The sequence below is a fragment of the Mauremys reevesii genome, linkage group 1 (assembly GCF_016161935.1).
Source record: "Mauremys reevesii isolate NIE-2019 linkage group 1, ASM1616193v1, whole genome shotgun sequence".
NCBI classification, from domain to species: domain Eukaryota; kingdom Metazoa; phylum Chordata; order Testudines; family Geoemydidae; genus Mauremys; species Mauremys reevesii.
In genome coordinates, this window is record NC_052623.1 from 86,683,313 (window position 1) to 86,701,603 (window position 18,291).

At 39.0% G+C, this 18,291-nt stretch overlaps 1 protein-coding gene across 6 annotated transcripts in view; it reads left to right on the forward strand.

Moving 5' to 3' along the window:
• NDFIP2 (Nedd4 family interacting protein 2) overlaps positions 1–18,291 on the forward strand; it is a 69,877-nt gene that overhangs the window by 22,359 nt on the left and 29,227 nt on the right. For 4 of the 6 annotated variants that reach the window (XM_039510753.1, XM_039510761.1, XM_039510787.1 and 1 more), the window contains exons 2-6: positions 5,698–5,784; positions 8,152–8,305; positions 10,263–10,396; positions 11,446–11,505; positions 15,107–15,194. In XM_039510753.1, the coding sequence (XP_039366687.1) occupies positions 5,698–5,784; positions 8,152–8,305; positions 10,263–10,396; positions 11,446–11,505; positions 15,107–15,194 (523 nt within the window). The remainder of the gene's footprint in view (positions 1–5,697; positions 5,785–8,151; positions 8,306–10,262; positions 10,397–11,445; positions 11,506–15,106; positions 15,195–18,291) is intronic. The other 2 variants (XM_039510796.1, XM_039510779.1) reach the window with 2 other exon arrangements.

Genomic DNA, 18,291 nt, shown 5'->3' on the forward strand with positions numbered 1-18,291 from the left:
GCACGCAAAACCTTAAATTGGAGTGAATAAGTGAAGACTCGGCACACCACTTGGGTATACTGAAACATCTACAGACCATTTTATAAAAACAATTCCTCCTCTGTTTGGGTATGAAAAGATTAGGAAAAACTTGAGCTGTGTGCATGCATGTATGAGGTGTTCTTATATATCATTGGTTCTCAACCTGCAGCCCGCTGGCCACTTGCAGCCCAATCAGCACACAGCTGTGGTTCTCGTGACCTCATTGGCATACAGGTAGTGTGTGTGTATATATATTGTGTGGCTCCTGCCCATATAACCCAGAGAGCTGTATATGCAGCCTACAATGGTAAATAGGTTGAGAACCACCATTATATATGAGCACACATGGTAGCTGTAAGCTGGAGTTGGGAGTAGCAGGAAGTTCTGCTCAGGGAACCCAACCTTTAGGCAGCAAAGATGATCCACTGAAGAGCATAAGGCGGAATTGTTTACAGATGTCTAAGGCTGTGTGTCTGTCATGGAAGTCACAGATACTGAGACTTTCCATGACTTCTGCAGCAGCTGGTGCTACCTCAGGGGTTGCCTGAGCTGGGCAGGTGCTGGGGCAGCAGCAGCAGTTTGGGTGTATGGGAGGGGGCTCAAGGCTAGTGCTGGGGGTTGGAGTGTGGGGAGAGGAGGGCTCTGGCTGGGGGTGCAGGCTCTGGGGCGGGGACTGAGATAAGGGGTTTGGGGTGAGGGTGCAGGCTCTGAGGTAGGGCCAGGGATGAGGAGTTTGGGCTGCAGCGGGGAGAGAGGACTTCCCGCCCCGACCCTCTCTCACCGCAGCAGCCCGAGGCTGGGGGAGAGGTGCATCTGCACGGCCCTTGATGGCTTGCTGCATGGCTGTGCAGCTTAGAGGGAACTTAAGAGGGGAGGGGAGTTGGCGTCTTACATGGGGACTGATGCTGGAGACTAAAGACTCCAATATTTTGTATTTCTCACAGACTAGCAGGTTTAGTCTTCAGGTTGTTTGGAGTGTGGTAAAACATTCAATACATATGTTTGAGTAGGTGAATGTGAAGGCATGTGAGGGGACAGGTGGAAGAGAGATCGTATATAATAAGTTAAAAAGTCAAGTATTGAGAGATTTGAGAGTGAAAAGTGGAGAGAAAAAAATAGGTCAGAAGTAGACAATACAGTGTAAGACAAGAAGGTGGGGAAAGACAGCTATAAAGAAGTGGAGATAGAGAAAGAAAAGAAGAAACAAACACTAAGGAAAAGAGAGAGGGAGAGATTCCAAGATTTCTTTCAGGAAAGAAGGGAATAGAGGAATGAAGTCATGATGGAAAAGAGGGGATAAAAAAAATGAGAAATGTAGTAAGTTACACTTTTAAGTTACTAAATAAAAAGTTTTCATAGTTACTGTATTTAATGCTATGCAGCAGTGGTTCTCAAATTTTTGTACCGGTGACCCCTTTCACATAGCAAGCCTCTGAGTGCAAACCCCCTTATAAATTAAAAACACTTTTTAATATATCTAAGACCATTATAAATGCTGGAAGCAAAGCGGGATTTAGGGTGTAGGCTGACAGCTCGCAACCCCCCTATATAATAACCTCACAACCTTCTGAGGGGTCCCGACCCCCAGTTTGAAAACCCCTGAAGAAATGGTGCACAATGTTATTCCTTTAAATTGCAAGGGTCGTGACTGCTTAGATATTTTTCATCCTGGCCAGTAGGCACAGTTCTTGGGTCAGGTAAATTTTCAGATCTTGATAATACATACAAACGATGGGAAATCCTGAATAGGTTCTAAATTGGGCTGGCTGGAAACACACACATTCTGTTGTGAAAAACTTTGAAGTTTTTTCATTTGTTTCCATTCTGATGAAATTTTTGTAAACTTGAGCCACTCCAAAGTAGCCAGTAGCCCGCTGCTTAAGGCTGTCATTTGGGAAGTGGGGGACTCAATTTCAGGTCCCTGCTCCAAAGGCATGGAAAAGGCTGTAATGTACATGTACAGACTTACACATTTTAAAGTGTGTATGAAATTTTAAAATAATGAACCAACTTTAATCAGACTTGGATTCTTTCTCCATCCTATGTGAGGAATATGAAATAAATCAAATTTGACATTTGATATCATCCCTCATTGTCTTAAGCAAAAGGTCACCTATATGATGTGGAAAAAAGTCTCCTCTGTATTTTTCCCACCATCTCTGGGAATTTTGCTGAAACTTGATAAATATTTCATTTTTTTGGCTGAGATGAGACACTGAAAACTTGAGCCCAAATTAATTTGGATTAGGGAAAAATAAGTCGAGTTTAAAATAGAACCTGGAACTCAATATTAACTATAGAGTTTGCTACCAATGAAGCCCATACAGACAAACCCTGTCTCTTGCAAACTCCAGTTCTTTCAAAATTGTTTTTAGTCTAAAGCATCTGTGTGTTCCCCAGTCTTAAGCTACCATATCTCCCGGATTTTACAAAAGTCTTGCCTCCCCCGCCAAGATACTTGATTTTACAAAAGTTTACTTGTAATAGCCTAAGAGAAACTTTGAACCCCAGCACCATAGAGATGCTTATTGGCAAACATAATTATTTCTTAATGTGGAACTCCTGCATCTAAAATGAGTTGCTATTTATAATTATTTGTCTTAATTTTATCCAGATTTTCTGCCTGTCTAAGGCATATGCCCTCATTGAGTTCCAACTAGGTGGTGAATTTTATGTTAACTGGAAAACATAAAATGCTTTTTTTTTTTAAGCAAGCTTGTTTTAACTTCAAACTTTTTTTAATTGCAGCATAACTCCACAAATTTACCAGAAATATTTCTTCAGACAGATGAAAATGAGACGTTTCAGCACAAACAGCCTTTTTTAATATAAATGATTAAAAATAGTGTCTTACTATTTGACTCTGACAGATTTATTGATGGTCTCTGGAGTGAATTTGCAATAAATAATAGTTATTGGTTTGACAATTATATAATTTCTTGCTAGATATCCAGCAACTTATTGATATGTTTGATACTTGAAAATTGGAATTTTGGTCAATCCAGAGTTAACATTGACTAACTATGATGGCTAGGGAAGAGACATTCTGAGTAAAGTGAAGGAGAGGAAAGGGAACAGTTAGAAAAGAAGAAAAAATAATGGTAACTAAAGATATTTGCCCTTGTCATTCAGACTAGAAATATTGTTTTCTGAAAATCCGTTTTGAATGTTAATATGCAAAAGTATTTGTGGGGAGGGGTCAGTAACCTTAAGAAAGGAATGTATACATGACCTTTACTTCTAAATATTGACTTTCTCTCTCCCCTCCCCTTTTATGGTTGGATAAAGCCGGATATAAGTTTAATTTTAGACACACAGACATTGGGGTCTCCTTATTTGAGTGTGTCTGAAATTTATTTTCATGGTCTCTCTCCCTATCTAAGTGCTAGTACACCCTGTGGATTTTTAGGACAGCGTATCACAATGTGACACCTATTGTTTGTGTGGAATTTACTTAATGGAAGTCTAGTTTCAGCAGAAAAGCTTTTGTTGCAACACACTTTCAACCATATTCAGCCAAATATCCCTTTGGAGTCTATACAGATAAGTTTCCATGGCACCTAATACTTACTTAGCTGACACATTTGGTATTTCTACACAGCTGTAGAATACCAGCACTGGCTTTCTGTTCTGTTTCGTTGCTTGTGTAGACATTGCACCTATGATGGTATAATGGTACTGGCTACTACTGATACCCTCTGTCAGAGCAGTATCTAAAAAACAAACTGTCAGCACAGGCATACCAAATCCAGATATATATATAATGGCAAATACTTGTAGAATAATGGGGGAGGGGATTAGGGGGAAAACTTGCATCAACCATTTGAAGGTAGTAGTTCTGCTCCCAGAACCAAAAGATTGTGTATCAGTTTTACACATCTTAATATGCTTTGAAAACTTTTTATTTAGTAATAGTTTTGTTGCATGATACATAAAGACAAAGCAGTGAATGCGCCAACTTGGCAGGAGCCGATGTGCTTTGGTTTACTTGTTGAAATGCTTTAGCTATAGAAGATCTTTGATTAGCGTATTAGTAGGGTATTTAATGGTTTGGAAAGGTCCAAGAACAACATCCCTGGATACTGGATTGTTCTCTTAGGTAACAGAACTACTATGAGAATATAGAATTTGCCATAGTAGAACAGACTGGGGGTCTCTAACAGACAGTACTAGATGTTTTGAAAGGAAGTGCATTGGACAGTTACAAAATAAACTATCAAGGGTGGAGGTTTCTTCCTAACTCCCGTCAGTTAGGGATAGTCTACACTGCAGCTGGAAGGGTTTTTCCCATCATGGGTAGACAGATATGCTAGCTCTGCTCCAGCCAGTATGCTGAAAATAGCGTTGTGGCCATAGCGGTACAAGCGGCAGCTCAGGCGAGCCATCTGGGCACAAACTCCCCTGATGTCATGAGTATGTAGTTAGCCGCTGCTGCTGTGACCACAGTGCTATTTTTAGCACACTGGCTTGAGTGCATCTGTCTGCCTGCCCAGGATGGGAAGTCTGTCTCAGTTTTTGTTTAGATGTTACCCATAGTGCTTGAAACCATGAAGCTGAAGGTTTGTCTGTGCTGGGTGATACCATAGTAAAAAGAGGCAGTGCTTGATGGCAGGCAGGAATCTAGGTCCCAGTCAAGGTCTCATGGGAGTCCACAAGGAAGAAGGCAAGACAGATGAACCCAATTCTATAGTTGCTGGTCTGGTTGATGTTGGCAGCTGTTGCTGTGGAGCTTCATAGATTTCAAGGGCAGAAGGGATAATTATGATCATCTGCTCTAACCTCTTGTATAACACAGGCCATAGAACTCCCTGAATTACTTCCTATTTGAACTACAATGTTTCTTGAAAACAAATCCATTCTTTACTTAAAAGTTTCCAGTGATGGAGAATCAGTAAATCGTTAACTATTCTCACTGTTAAAAATGTACACCTTATTTCTAGTCTCAATTTGTGTAGTTTCAACTTCCAGCCATTAGATCTTATTAAACCTTTGTCTGCTAGACCGAAGAGCCCCAAAAGACTCTAGGAAAGACTGTTTTCTGGTGACTGTCATGAAAGAGAATTATTTCTTATAAAGCATTTCCTATGTGAAGGTCGTTGGTACTGTTATATGGCACAGTATCCCTTAAGATAAAATTGATCTAGTGTAACAGGATATTCTCATTATCCATATCTTACTTTAAATTGTTTGTATTTAGTAGCTCATTGTGGCCCAAATGCAGCAAGAGTTGGCCAATCCAGTTTTAAGCCACTACTCCTTGAGATGAGCAAAGGTGGTAAAATACAGTATTACATTATGACAACAGCAAAATAATGTTTGAAATCACATAGAAACAGATAGTTTGAGGAAAGGGTTGACAAGTGACAACCACATCCTGTATGGCTGCATAATTAGTTATGAAGATAGCAAAAATATGTTGAGACTGGAAACCAATAAATGTCAATGACGAAATTCATCTCTGTAGTAACTGTCAGCTCTTGTGAAGTAACAGGGATGAACTGGGCCGAATGTGTTACAGGATATGTCCAATTCTCCTGTATAGTTACTTTGCATTTTTGGCTGTTATGGGGTAACTGTGCTTAAAGAGATCAGCAAAATGTCACTACTATCTCAACAAGCTGAGAATTCAACATATGTGAATGAGATCCTTATTCAACTGCGTTGTTGTTCTTTCAGCAATCAGTCAGCATTACAACAGAGGAGAGGCAGACTCAACTTATGCAAGTAATGAGATTTATGCAAAACACACAAAACCTTCTGAAGGTAAAATGAAAGGTATAGACAGAGTATACGATATAGATTTTTTTTTGGTTTGTATTTAGATTTAGAAATATAATGGGGGAGGGGGGTAAAGCAGGCCACCTGCAGCCATTTCTTCTTTCTTCACCACCCCACTCCAAAGACTTTTGCAGGAGTAAGCAGATGCCATATTGTTGGTGTCACCAGGCATGGCCCAGTGTTGACAGAGGGGTGGAAAATGACAGTGCCAGTAAGGCCTCCCTGTATCAGGTCTTTGGCCAGCTTGCTTGTCCGAACCGCTTCCATGTTTAGACTTTAATTAACCCCACAGGCCAGATGGAGAGAATGGAATGTGTGGCAACTAGTTATCAGTACCAGGAGGCAATTATACAGCCTGCTTGCACCTGGCTGAAGGGAGTGAAACAAAATAACCGGTCGGGAAAAAGTTACTAACGAGATGATGTATTTTCTGCCAAGTATGATTTAACCTGTTTAGAGTAATTGCTACGTTATAATGTATTTGCTGTATGGGAACTAAAAGGGAGGAAGAAGGCGGGGGGGAGGGAGAGCTGGGCAGTGGGGGGTAATAAAGATGCTTAGTTGAAATCATGTATAAAGAGAGAGAGCTGCTTGTATGGGGTGTGCTTGATTTGAGACTTGTTGTCTCCAAGTGCTGGGCTTTGAGATCTCAAATAAACCTGTTTTGCTTCTCCACCCTGGTGTGTCTATTGGAGCGAGGCACTCCGGGCAACGAACCACTGTTGCTGTCGCCTCGGGCCTTTGTGCCGGCAACAAGGTGTTTTTATAATTACTTGGTAACTCTCTTTTCAAATAATGTATCTGCAGTGGAACTAAGTTTTTGGGTCTGTAATTCCCACAATATCTCCTAGTACCGTTTTAAAAAAGATAGGCTTTGGGACAATATTTACAACTTTTCAGTCCTCTCTGGTATATTAGGTGATCTTCAAAGTTCCTCCAAATTTTTGCCATCTGTTTGGGGACTTTGTTATCCCTTACCAAATTTATTCAACAACCTCCTCTTTTGACATATCAGTCTCCAATAGCACTTTATCTTTTTTATTCAAAGTAAGACTGAGATCGGTATCTCACCAATATCTCTTATAATGAAGGTTGATGTAAAGAAATAATTTAACTTTTCTGTAATGTCTTTATCTTCCTTAATTCTGTTAATCCAAAGAAACCACTAGTCTTCATATGCTTAATTTCATATGTTTTATCTTCTTAGCTTTTTGATCTTCAAATCTTTTAGCCTTCCTAATACCAGTACTTTCTACCTGCCATGGCGTGTGCTCCTTTATGTTGAATTTGTTAGATTGGATTTTCATTTTCTGAAGGATATTTGTTTTGGCTCAAATAACCACAAGGATTTTATGTACTTAAGGGTGTTAGTGCAGCATCATAGCCAAATAAGGTTTTTTTTATTTTTCTTTTAAATCAGTATACTTGCCTACCCAAATTCTTCTCCTATAGATCATGTTTACTTGTATACTTCACTGTAAAATATCTCTAAAACACAGAGCTTTAAAAAAATCCTATTTATACTGTAATTGATTATTATAAAAGTACACCTCTACCTTGATATAACGCAGTCTTTGGGAGCCAAAAAATCTTACTGTGTTATATTGAACTTGCTTTGATCCACGAGAGTGCACAGCCCTGCCCCCCACCCCACCTCGGAGCACTGCTTTACCGTGTTATATCCAAATTCGTGTTACACTGCTACCTCAATATATGTGGGAAAGAGATTCTTGGTAGAGGCAGGGGCTTTAATAAGAATCTAGACTGTTGCAGAATTTGAATTGAGAAGACCATAAAACAGAATATGCATAGGTACAAATCTCAGATAATTCTATAAACAGAATAGGGTGTATTACCTGCCTTTGGATTAATACAGTGAAAGGGTAAGAATTGTTCATCTGTTTTGTTTTTAAATGGATTCATTTTGTTCATCTACACATACATACCATGTATTCTTTAATGGTTTAGGATCTTCAATACTTTTTTTAAAAAGCGCTTTGCGTTTCAGTGAAACCCATTTTAAGCATCAGAATCAGTTTGATAGCAGAGGAGGTTTTAAAGCAGAATGGAATTGTACTGAATACATTGAGGTACTTTGGAAGTGACTGCTTAAGAAAGGTTGCTGTTAGAAGTACTTTGATAAGTCTCTTGTGTCTATTAAATCTTAACTGTTGGGTATATTAGCTTAGTCCCTGAATTTATTAGCAGAAGTTTTTAAATTATTCCAATAACCTAAAAGTAGTGCTAAATTTCTATTCTTTGGTAACATCTGAAGGGGTTAATGTCAACATTTGACTTGTATATAAAGAATTCCCTGAATGTGTTTTTGAAATTTTTGTCTTGTTTTTTAAGCTTCACAATGAAGATGATCCTCCAGAGTCAACTATTGAGGAACCATCCACTTCTACAGAGACTGCACAAAATTCTCAACCAGCAGCTTTATCTGAAGCAGATGTTTCTCCTCCACCTTATTGTAGTATTGCTGTAGAAGCAGCTGCAACCTCAGGTATCTTTCCTTTATTAGATAACAGCTCTAGGTAATATTACCGCTGGAGAGGTACAGATATTGAGAGGCAGCTACTGATTTGGGGGCATATGATGTCATCTGTTTTTTTTCCCCGTGCTTACTGTTACCTGATTAAAGGTGACCCACAGATGTTTTTCTCTTTTTCTGTGTTTTAAACCAAAACCCAGGCAATTTTTGGAATTGTGCTGACTGCCCAAATTACCAGACTGCGCAAGTAGCGTATTAGTTTCCCCCCCCCCCCCCTTCAAGTTCTGTGTACTTTAACTCCACAGTCATTCTTTGGCTCTTATTCAGAATAGTCACCAGGTTTGCAGGATCAGGGCCACAATGCATATATTTCCCATGTGAATACCATGAATAAATGTCCACTGTGATAGACCCAGGCCAGTTGGGAACAGCAGAGTAGTTGAAGGGAGATATACTGGCCACTGGATAAGCAGTTTTCTGTTCCCTGAGTGACCAGAGCAGGGGCTGCTCCAGGCTAATGAGAACACCTGACTCCAATTAACCGAAGAGTCAGGTGAGGCTGTTAAGCACCTGACTCTAAGGCCCCTCTGATGCTATAAAAGGGCTCACTCCAGTCAGGCTAAAGGGAGCCAGAGGAGAGGAAGTGCGTACGAGGAACTGGGAGCAAGAGGTGTGAAAGAAGCTGAGAGTGAGTAGACATACTGCTGGAGGACTGAGAAGCACAAGCGTTATCAGACATCAGGAGGAAGATCCGGTGGTGAGGACAAAGAAGGTGTTGGGAGGAGGCCATGGGGAAGTAGCCCAGGGAGTTGTAACTGTCGTGCAACTGTACCAGGAGGCACTCTAGACAGCTGCAGTCCACAGGGCCCTGGGCTGGAACCCAGAGTAGAGGGCGGGCCCAAGTTCCTCCCAAACCTCCCAACTCCTGATCAAACATAGGAGAAATTGACCTGGACTGTGGCCTCTACCAGAGGGAAAGGTTTCTGGGCTGTTTCCCAACCCATGGGGTGAATATGTGAGGCAAGCAAATCTGTGAAGCAAGCAAATCTGCGAGGTGAGCAAATCTGCCAATAAGCACAGGACCCACCAAGGTAGAGGAGGAACTTTGTCACACCACACATATGAAGTATTTGCAAGAGAAGCACCTCTGCTGGCATCATTTAATCAGCTGCAGAATCCTGTTATATGCTGATGCCGGGGTATAAAGGAAAGCCAACTACTAGACACTTATTAATATTGCTTGATTTTGTAATGTATTAATATTTTGTACACTTTGGAATATAAGTAAAACATCATTAAACAAAACTTGTTCGTTACTTTTTTAAAAGCAATACTTTACATACTAACTTAGCAAAATTGAGCCATTCCAAGAATAAGCAATTGTCCTGCCTCGGTAGACCAGCTGCAGTTTGCAGCAGGGCTCCGCAGTTGATAAGATGTGACATGATCAGGATAGGCCTCAGTTCACTTTTTTCTTTCTTTTTTCTTTTTTTTTTTTCTTTTTTCAACACTAAGAACCTGAAACTCTTCTTTTAGGATGTTTCTTTACACCCTTCTTCCACCATCAGATACAATAATTTGCATATGAGTGGAACACTTGCATTTGTTTTTCAGCAGAATGTAATCTTAGTTCCAAAACTCTTCGCCCTTTTGCAGTATCTAGGTCAAACTTTAAATTAATTACTTTTGCGCTGCAGCACTAGGCATCTTTAAATTTGTGATTCACTCTTTCCTGTTCATTAAATAAATAAATAAATAAAAAACTCAAAAAACTTCTCACAATGTCTGTAAACACTTATAGGTCAAGTTGTTGTAGAACAAAGAGACTGAAATTAATGACTCTGCAGTTTAAATGTCACCAGCCTTGCTGTTACTTTAGTTTGCATTCTTTAAGATTGCTGTAGTCTATGGTTCTTGTTGATATTTTTCCGGGATACAAAGCATTAATCTCATTTTTTGTTTTTAACAGAAACAGAAACACATAATGAATTTTATCCTGTACCACCTCCATATAGTGTAGCTACCTCTCTTCCTACTTATGATGAAGCAGAGAAAGCCAAAGCTGCAGCAATGGCAGCTGCTGCAGCAGAAGCTGCCCAAAGAGTAAGTGAAATATCTCTAAAAATCTTTTGGGGGAATCTGTGAACAAAGTTGATTTTGATAATGTACAGTACTCTAAAGTAATGCTTTAAAAAGCATTTAGGCCCACACTTCAACCTTTTTTTATAATCAGTGTTATCAAATGATGTCTTGGATGCTAAATATAGCTGTTTGCTAAACACTTTAAAAAGCCACATTCTCGGTTAGATTTTGACTCTCTAGCTCGTACATATCTGGAGGGAGGGGAGGAAGCAGATTCATTGAGTTAACAATTACAATTCCTGGGATAGTGCTGTGATATTGTGAATGGCTTCTGATGGTAACAAAGAGGTAACTTAAGTCAGAGAGGTATGTTGCTTTTTATTGTTGGCAAAGAAAAAATGGACAAATTAAAACCAATATTTTTGATCTTTTAGGGCAGGGGTTGGCAACCTCTGACATGCGGCTCGCCAGAGTAAGCACCTTGGCTGGCCGGGCCAATTTGTTTACCTGCCGTGTCTGCAGGTTCGGCCAATCGCAGCTCCCACTGGCCTGGAGCAGCGAACTGCGGACAGTGGGAGCCGCGATCAGCTGAACCTGCGGACACAGCAGGTAAACAAACCAGCCTGGCCTGCCAGTGTGCTTACCCTGGCGAGCCGTGTGCCAGAGGTTGCCGACCCGTGTTTTAGCGTGTTAAGGATGACGATATTGCACTGGCAACCTTAATTATGGTATTTCCTAACTTTTGAGTGCTTGACTTTTCAACCTTACTGTCTTTTTTTCATGTAGCGTTTTTGTGTGTAATCTGTTTTATATAATATCAGTATATGTGCTATTCCACCCTCTCCAGCCCCAAGTTTCCCCTTGTTAATTCATTCCCTTTGAAAGATTCTAATTGCACTTTCCTAGTTTTCATTATACATTTAAATTCTAAACTAAGTGACATTTAAAAAGTCATATAAGTGAAAACAGAATATTTAAAATAATTAAATGATTTGTTTGTCTGTAATAAATGGCTTTCTCTTAACACTGTTCTTTAGTTCTTTTGTCTTATGTTTGTTTTACATGCTTAGCACGGCCAGTTTAGGGAGTCTAGGAGTCTGTTTGATGAAATATTCCTCAGTCCACCAGAGGTATGGTTCAGTTCTATCTAGTTTAGAAATTGCTGTGAATTTTCCTGCTGGTAAACAATGATGGGTTCCCTTACCCACTTCAGAATTATCTTATCACCATTGAAATCTCAGAATTGTTGCATATGCTAAATATGTGCCATTTTAGAATCTGTGTATTTGAATTTACAGGTTTGCCCTGTACAGTAACGCCTCGCTTAATGCTGTAGTTATGTTCCTGAAAAATGCAACTTTAAGCAAAGCCATGTTAAGGGAATCCAATTTCCCCATAAAAATTAATGTAAATAGGTTCCAGGGAAATTTTTCTCACCAGACAAAAGAATAAGTTTTAAACTAACAATTTAATATTGTACACAGCTTGATGATTGTGAAGCTTGGTTGAGGTGGTGAAGTAAGAGGGTGGGATATTTCCCAGGCAATGCCTTAATGCTAAATGATGAACTAGAACAGCTGAGCCCTCAAGGGTTAACACATTATCATTCTGGGTTATGGCTGTGGGCACTTCACCGTGTGCAGAGTGAAGCTGACCACCTTTTGCAAATTTGTCCCAGTTGTCTGTCCTTCCTTTTGTAATAAAAACTTACCTGGTAACAGGAGGGAAGGGGGCACTCATTTTTAACAGCAGATGAATTAATCAGCTGTCTTATCTACAGATCATGTAGTGTTAGTTTAACACACTTGAAAAAGAGTTAGATGTCATGGAAGATACAAAGCAAAGGTTAGAACAGCATCCGGGAGGTATTTTTGATCATACCCTCTGAAATATTACTTCATTTGTAAAATTATATGTTTTTATTTTGTTGTGGATAAAAACAGTAAATAAGCAAATAAATAATCTTGCTAGTTTGGTATTCTGTCTGGTTTTCCATTAATGTAGATGAACTAAAATATTAACATAAAATTAGGGCTGATGGGCGGGGGGAGAATATTTAAGAAGCTACAGGAATTTATATTTTCTCTCCTGACCATTATGCTATTTGCAGCAAGAGGAAGCCTGTCTTGCCACTTTTAAACAACGGCATCATTATTTTTAGCTTTCACTTTTATGCACTTAGCCTTAAGTACAAATCTTAATTACACATTTTCCAACCTTCTATTAAAATTCCTCTAAACAGATAATACAGATTTCACATGTATGGATAAGAATTTTAGTGTGTGAAAGTTGCTGTTTCTAGTTTAGTATTTGAGATTGGACCTGGAATAAGGTCAAGTAACAGTGAAAGAGTCAATGTTTGGGTGCCCAAAGTTGCATGAAGTGGCTTTAAAATATGTATATTTTCTGTACTTTAAAGAGGACTGTTGTATACTATTTTTTGGTCAGTTACAACTTTGCATTTTTGCCATGTAAATTCATAATTCTCAAATTAAATTAATATATTTCTCTAACTTTCATGACACCTACAATTCTATGTGTAGGCAAGACAAATGCTAAACTACGTATACATCTTATTTCTTATCAGAATCGAAGATTGAGATGAGACGTTTAAATCATTAAAGCAAAACAAGGATTAGGGATTTCAGTGTTTTAACATGACTGAGGAATTTTGTGAATCATTATCTTGTAGGTGTCTCCTTGTCTGTGACTTGACTTCTTAAAGAAGTTAGAAAATAAACGGTAATGCTTATCCTGAGAACTGGTTTACAGTTGTGCTAGAGGTCTGCTAGGGCCATATTTTGAAGCCCAACCTGGATTTCCCACCCACCCGGAATCTGTCAGCACTACCATCTCTTTTGGGCTCTGCTTGGTGGGGACTTTTCTGTGCCTGTGATCTGTCTCTAGCTGCCTCTTGCCCACGGGGTGGGTGCAGCAGCAGCTGAATGCCCCATTCCTGCCCATCTACACCTCACTGCACTGTATGGCATGCCGAGTGATTGGCACTCAGATTCATCAGCACACTCACTCCTCAGCGTGCACACCCAAACCTAACACTTGTAATTGGCTCTTGTTGGGTGCAGGTACATGTTGAGTTGCAAAGTTCTAAACTGTGCCCTCTGGTGGCACCATGTTAGTGAAGCTTTTGATTTGCTTTGATATTTATTTTGAAGTGTGCTACCACATGTGAGATTGTCTAGGATGACAATCGTTACTGTAACAGGAGCTTATTTTGTGCTCATGACAGTAGTTCATGCTAGAATTTCCCAAAATGTATATCGGGAAGCCCTAATGCAGTGTAGTTAGGGCCTGAAAAAAAGTATATTTTGTCAGAAAAAAATCACAGCTCTAATATAAAATGTGTACTACATAGGTTTGATTGGATATGTTTAGTGGTATAGTGCATTTATATTTAAATCATTTTATTTAAACTTAGATTATTTTAAAAAGTGTGTATATAAATGTCTGAATTTGGGACTATGTAAGCCTGCAAGTTTAGCATCTTAAGAAACTAGGTACTTCACTGTGTGCTATATTAAACTGACTTTTCTTATTCCAAATACTTAAATTTGGAAGCTTAAAGCTGGAACTTATCTTAGTTTAGTCTACTTTGGTAGTGTAAAATGTTCTTATGTAAGTTGTCCCCTCTTCTAACCCAACAACTGAAAACTGTATGAAGATCTCACTTTAAAAAGATGAATTAAAATACTTTCTAGCTCTTGCATATGGATAAATATCTTAATGTCTTAGATTTTTGTAGGTTGCACAACCTGTACAAATACAAACTTATTGCTAGTGCTAGGATCTGAAGCTTCCAGTAGACCCTTAAAATCCAGTCTTCACCAAAAGTATTTAAATGTGATTGAACTGTCGTTACATAAAAACTGTTTACAAATAAGGAGCTAAAATGGTGGTCATAGCTATGGGAATTATTTTAAAATGTCTCTACAGTAGACATCCTTGTGTATAGTTTATAAAGTATGTTGTGATGAAAGATGACATTTTACTTAAAAACAAAATACAGAAACCTCTGTGAATTTTGTGGTTCTGAAAATGTGATGATCCTTTGAACTTTAGTAAAAATGTCAGATATTTCTAATATGGTGAATATTAGTCAACATACAAAATGTGAATTCCTTGACAACTTAGTGGTATCCTCTCAAGTTGGAAGAAAGTAATTACCTGTTACATGAGGATAAATAGCACAAACAGTGACAATGGACATTAGTTATTATATCTACATATTTGGTTGGCAAGTACATTGCAATTGTTTTCTTCTGTTTACACTGAGTACATGAACAGGGTATGTTAAAATACACTGGGCTAAATTCATCCACAGTATAACTCAACTACTGAAGATAGTGGAATTACATTGAGGATGGATTTTTTTTTTTCTGCTAGGTGTTGAACATAACTTTTTCTCTCAAATGGTCTGTAGCTCAATTTAAATTGAATAAATCAATTCCAATGTACGTGTTCCAGTTTCTTTCTCGGAAGTTGATTTGAGTTTCATTGATAACTGGGCTTTATCATAGTAAAGCAATAAACTTAATTTGTCTATAGCTTAATAGATTTAATAGTATTTTGTTCTTTTGAGGTTCATTTATGTAGATTTGTCAACAAATGTGAGTCTGTTTTGAAAAACACAATTAATAGTTTAAATCTACAAGATGGTGCTTTAGCCTAAAGTTAACTGTACTTCACTGAAATATCTCCAACCTATAAATTCAGGAAGAAGAATATCCACCTCGGGATGACTTCAGTGATGCAGATCAACTTAGAGTTGGCAATGATGGCATCTTCATGTTGGCATTTTTCAGTAAGTTATTTTTGCATTCTAGATCTTTGAGGTGTATTGTATAGTTTAGATTTCCACTGGACCAGCGGAATATGAAAGATAGCCACAGTAAATTGCATGAACACAGTGTAACAAATGGAATCTTTTTACTTGTATACAGATGTAAAACAGTACCTGTTACTCAGAAAAAGCAAGTATGTTGTGTTTTTTCAGTCACTTCTGAGAATGGTGTTAAAACTAACTTACACCTACCACAGATAGGTCTGAACAAATCCTCAGTTGATAGCCTCAGGAATATCAAGATTATACGGTGGACCGCATCATAAAGTTCTAACAGCTGCAGAACTGCTAACCTGAATTAAAAAATCTGGATGGCAGAAATGTGATTAATTACTCTTCTACCTGAAAATCTACCTGTAATACACTTATATGGGTGGCCTACAGACTGAACTGCTATGGAGGGATTTGTTCAGACCACATAGTATTAATTTTTTTTCAGGTTGAACTAACTTAGATATGTAAAATATAACTTTCTAAATTATAATCAGTTTAATAATGTAAAACACTGTCTCCAGATAATCTTTGGATTGCCACCAACACTGCCTTAGCACTTACATTCACTGAAACTGTGTGCTGTGCACCATTTATTTTCTATCAGATATACAGTAAAAGCTTTATCTGGCATGTTAGGGGAATGTGGGGGTGCAGGTAAGTGGAAAAATTGTGGTTAAGTAAGAGGGAAGGAGTTTGGATGTGGGATGGGATGCAGGAGGGGGTGCCAGATCCAGGCAGTGCTCACCTTGGGCAGCTCCCTGTAAGTGGCAACCTGTCCCTGCTGCTCCTAGGTGGAGACATGGCTAGGCAACTGCCTCTGCCCACAGGTGCCACCTCCTAGCCAATGGGAGCTGCGGAGCCAATGCTTGGATTTAAACACCCACAGGGAAGAAGGAAATTATTTGAAGTTCTGCAAGTGGCTATGTTAAAGAGAAATGGGGTGAAATAATGAAAGAGGTACTTCAGCATGGAAATAAAAACTACACACTTTCCAGAGGGTGAGATCTGTAAGAGCTTGGAGAATTGTCCCCATTCCTTGGGGTATGTAAAACTAGATAATTCTGACTTATTCCCTACAGTACATTTTCTTGTGGTTTGTCCTAAGAGGGACATAACTCATTTTCTGTTGCTATGTCTACACTGCACATCAGTGGCAATGGTGTGTAGGGTATGTTTTGGTACACACCACAGTGAAAAGTAGGTACTGTTCACGCTGCACTGTGTAGCTACATGCTTCTGTGAAAGGCCCTGGTGAGTAGAGGCAGCAAGGAAAGGCTCGGCAGTGGGGAGCTGTTTGAGCAGTGAGGAAACTACACTGCTAAAAATAGAGTTGATGTGGAGACACTGCTTGAGTGAGTAGGGTTCAGATGTGTCCTTACTCCATTCGCCTAAGCATTGCCTTACCATCTGTAGTGCTATTGCTGGGTTCGTGTAGTGCATGTGCTGTACACACTGCTGAAAGGAGTGTGTGGTGTAAACAGACCCTATGACTGACTGACCTAGCTTCCAGCATTACATTGTGATTTTTGAAACCAAAGGTCCCCTAAAACCAGATTTGCTGCTTTTAGTTTTAATTGTGTAAAACAGCAAAGAGGTCATTCATTATCTAAACTTGTTTTAGCCCAACTGAGAGAGAATCAGACAAACTTTTACTGTCAAGCTGGTGTTAAGAATCAGTTTATGATCTGTAGCTACCATCTAGTGGTAAAACTCTAAATTGCACAAGCCATCTAGTGGCCATGACTGTATTTTACGAATGGAGGTGGGGAACCTGAGGGCTGGTACTTTATTTTAAAAAAAACAAACCCCACCATATAATCCAGAGTTCTATATAAGCAAAAATGTTTCCTCATAGAAATATAAATACAGCATGTGCTGGAAGTGGTACATTGTAGGAGTAAAATAGTGATTCATATAGATAAAAATGACAGCAGAATGAATAGTAAATACATCTTTAGTAGAAGCTGTCGCTGACATTATCTGCCTATGATTCATGTAAAAAATTAGACATGGGAGTTCAGTAGCATCTTATTTTTATGCTGTAAAATATTTGTCTCAGAAGCATTATAGCTGAACAGCAAATCTGGACATAAATTATGTTCAATATTTTTACTTTTAATCATTTAATTTATTTTTTTCATCCAAAATATATAGCAAAATTGTATGTGTCTTTAGCTGAGCCCTCTTCAGGATCACATCTTAATGTAGACTGGTTATGCGTTGAATTCCACATTCAAATAGATTATCCAAAAATCAGATAGTATAAGGATAGAAATGAATAAATATGAGAGAGAGCCAGGATTAGCAATGTTGAAGAACATGGCAGTAGTTTGGAACAATAAATGAATCCATCAGACCAGATTATGCCACGTTTCTACCGATATTTGGACATAGTTGTAAAGGGAAATGCTGAGCTTAAGGAGTATAAATGAATAACCAGAAAAAAGTGCCATGCAATGAGGCTTTATGGCACATGGTAGAAATTGTGGGGCTGTCAAGGGAGATATTCCTAATTGTTCTTAGGTGTGTATTTCTGGTATCCTAGAGCTTAAGAGTAGCTAGTTCTTGTTCGAGTAGCGTCCCTGTGGGTGCTCCACTTGAGGTGCACGTGCACCCCATGTGCCTTCAATCAGAGTTTTTTGGCAGCAGTACTTGTTTGGTCTTCCCATGCACCTCAGGCATCCTCTTGGCCTGTACTGACGGTATTTAGAACTGCGACAGCTGAACTGCCCTGAGTTCCTTCTCAACCATGCTTGCCAAAGATGGAATGTGCATAGTATTCAGTACTTGTTCTTAATATTTTCTTTTTATAATAGCTTTTCTCTTAGTTTGTTAGTGTTATTTTCTTTTGGGGGGTCTTTTTTCCATTGGTTGAGGCTTTTGCCTCCTACCGCCACGCCCCCCAGTATAGGGTAATCCCCTGTTTGAAGAAACCTGTTTTTATTTGGGGCATGCCTAAGTCCCCAAGCTTCTAACATTGCCTCATTTGCTGGGAATTCTTCCCGGTTAGCGATGGCACCTTGCACTGTCTCCTGTCTTCAAGGATTCACACATGCTTTCATAG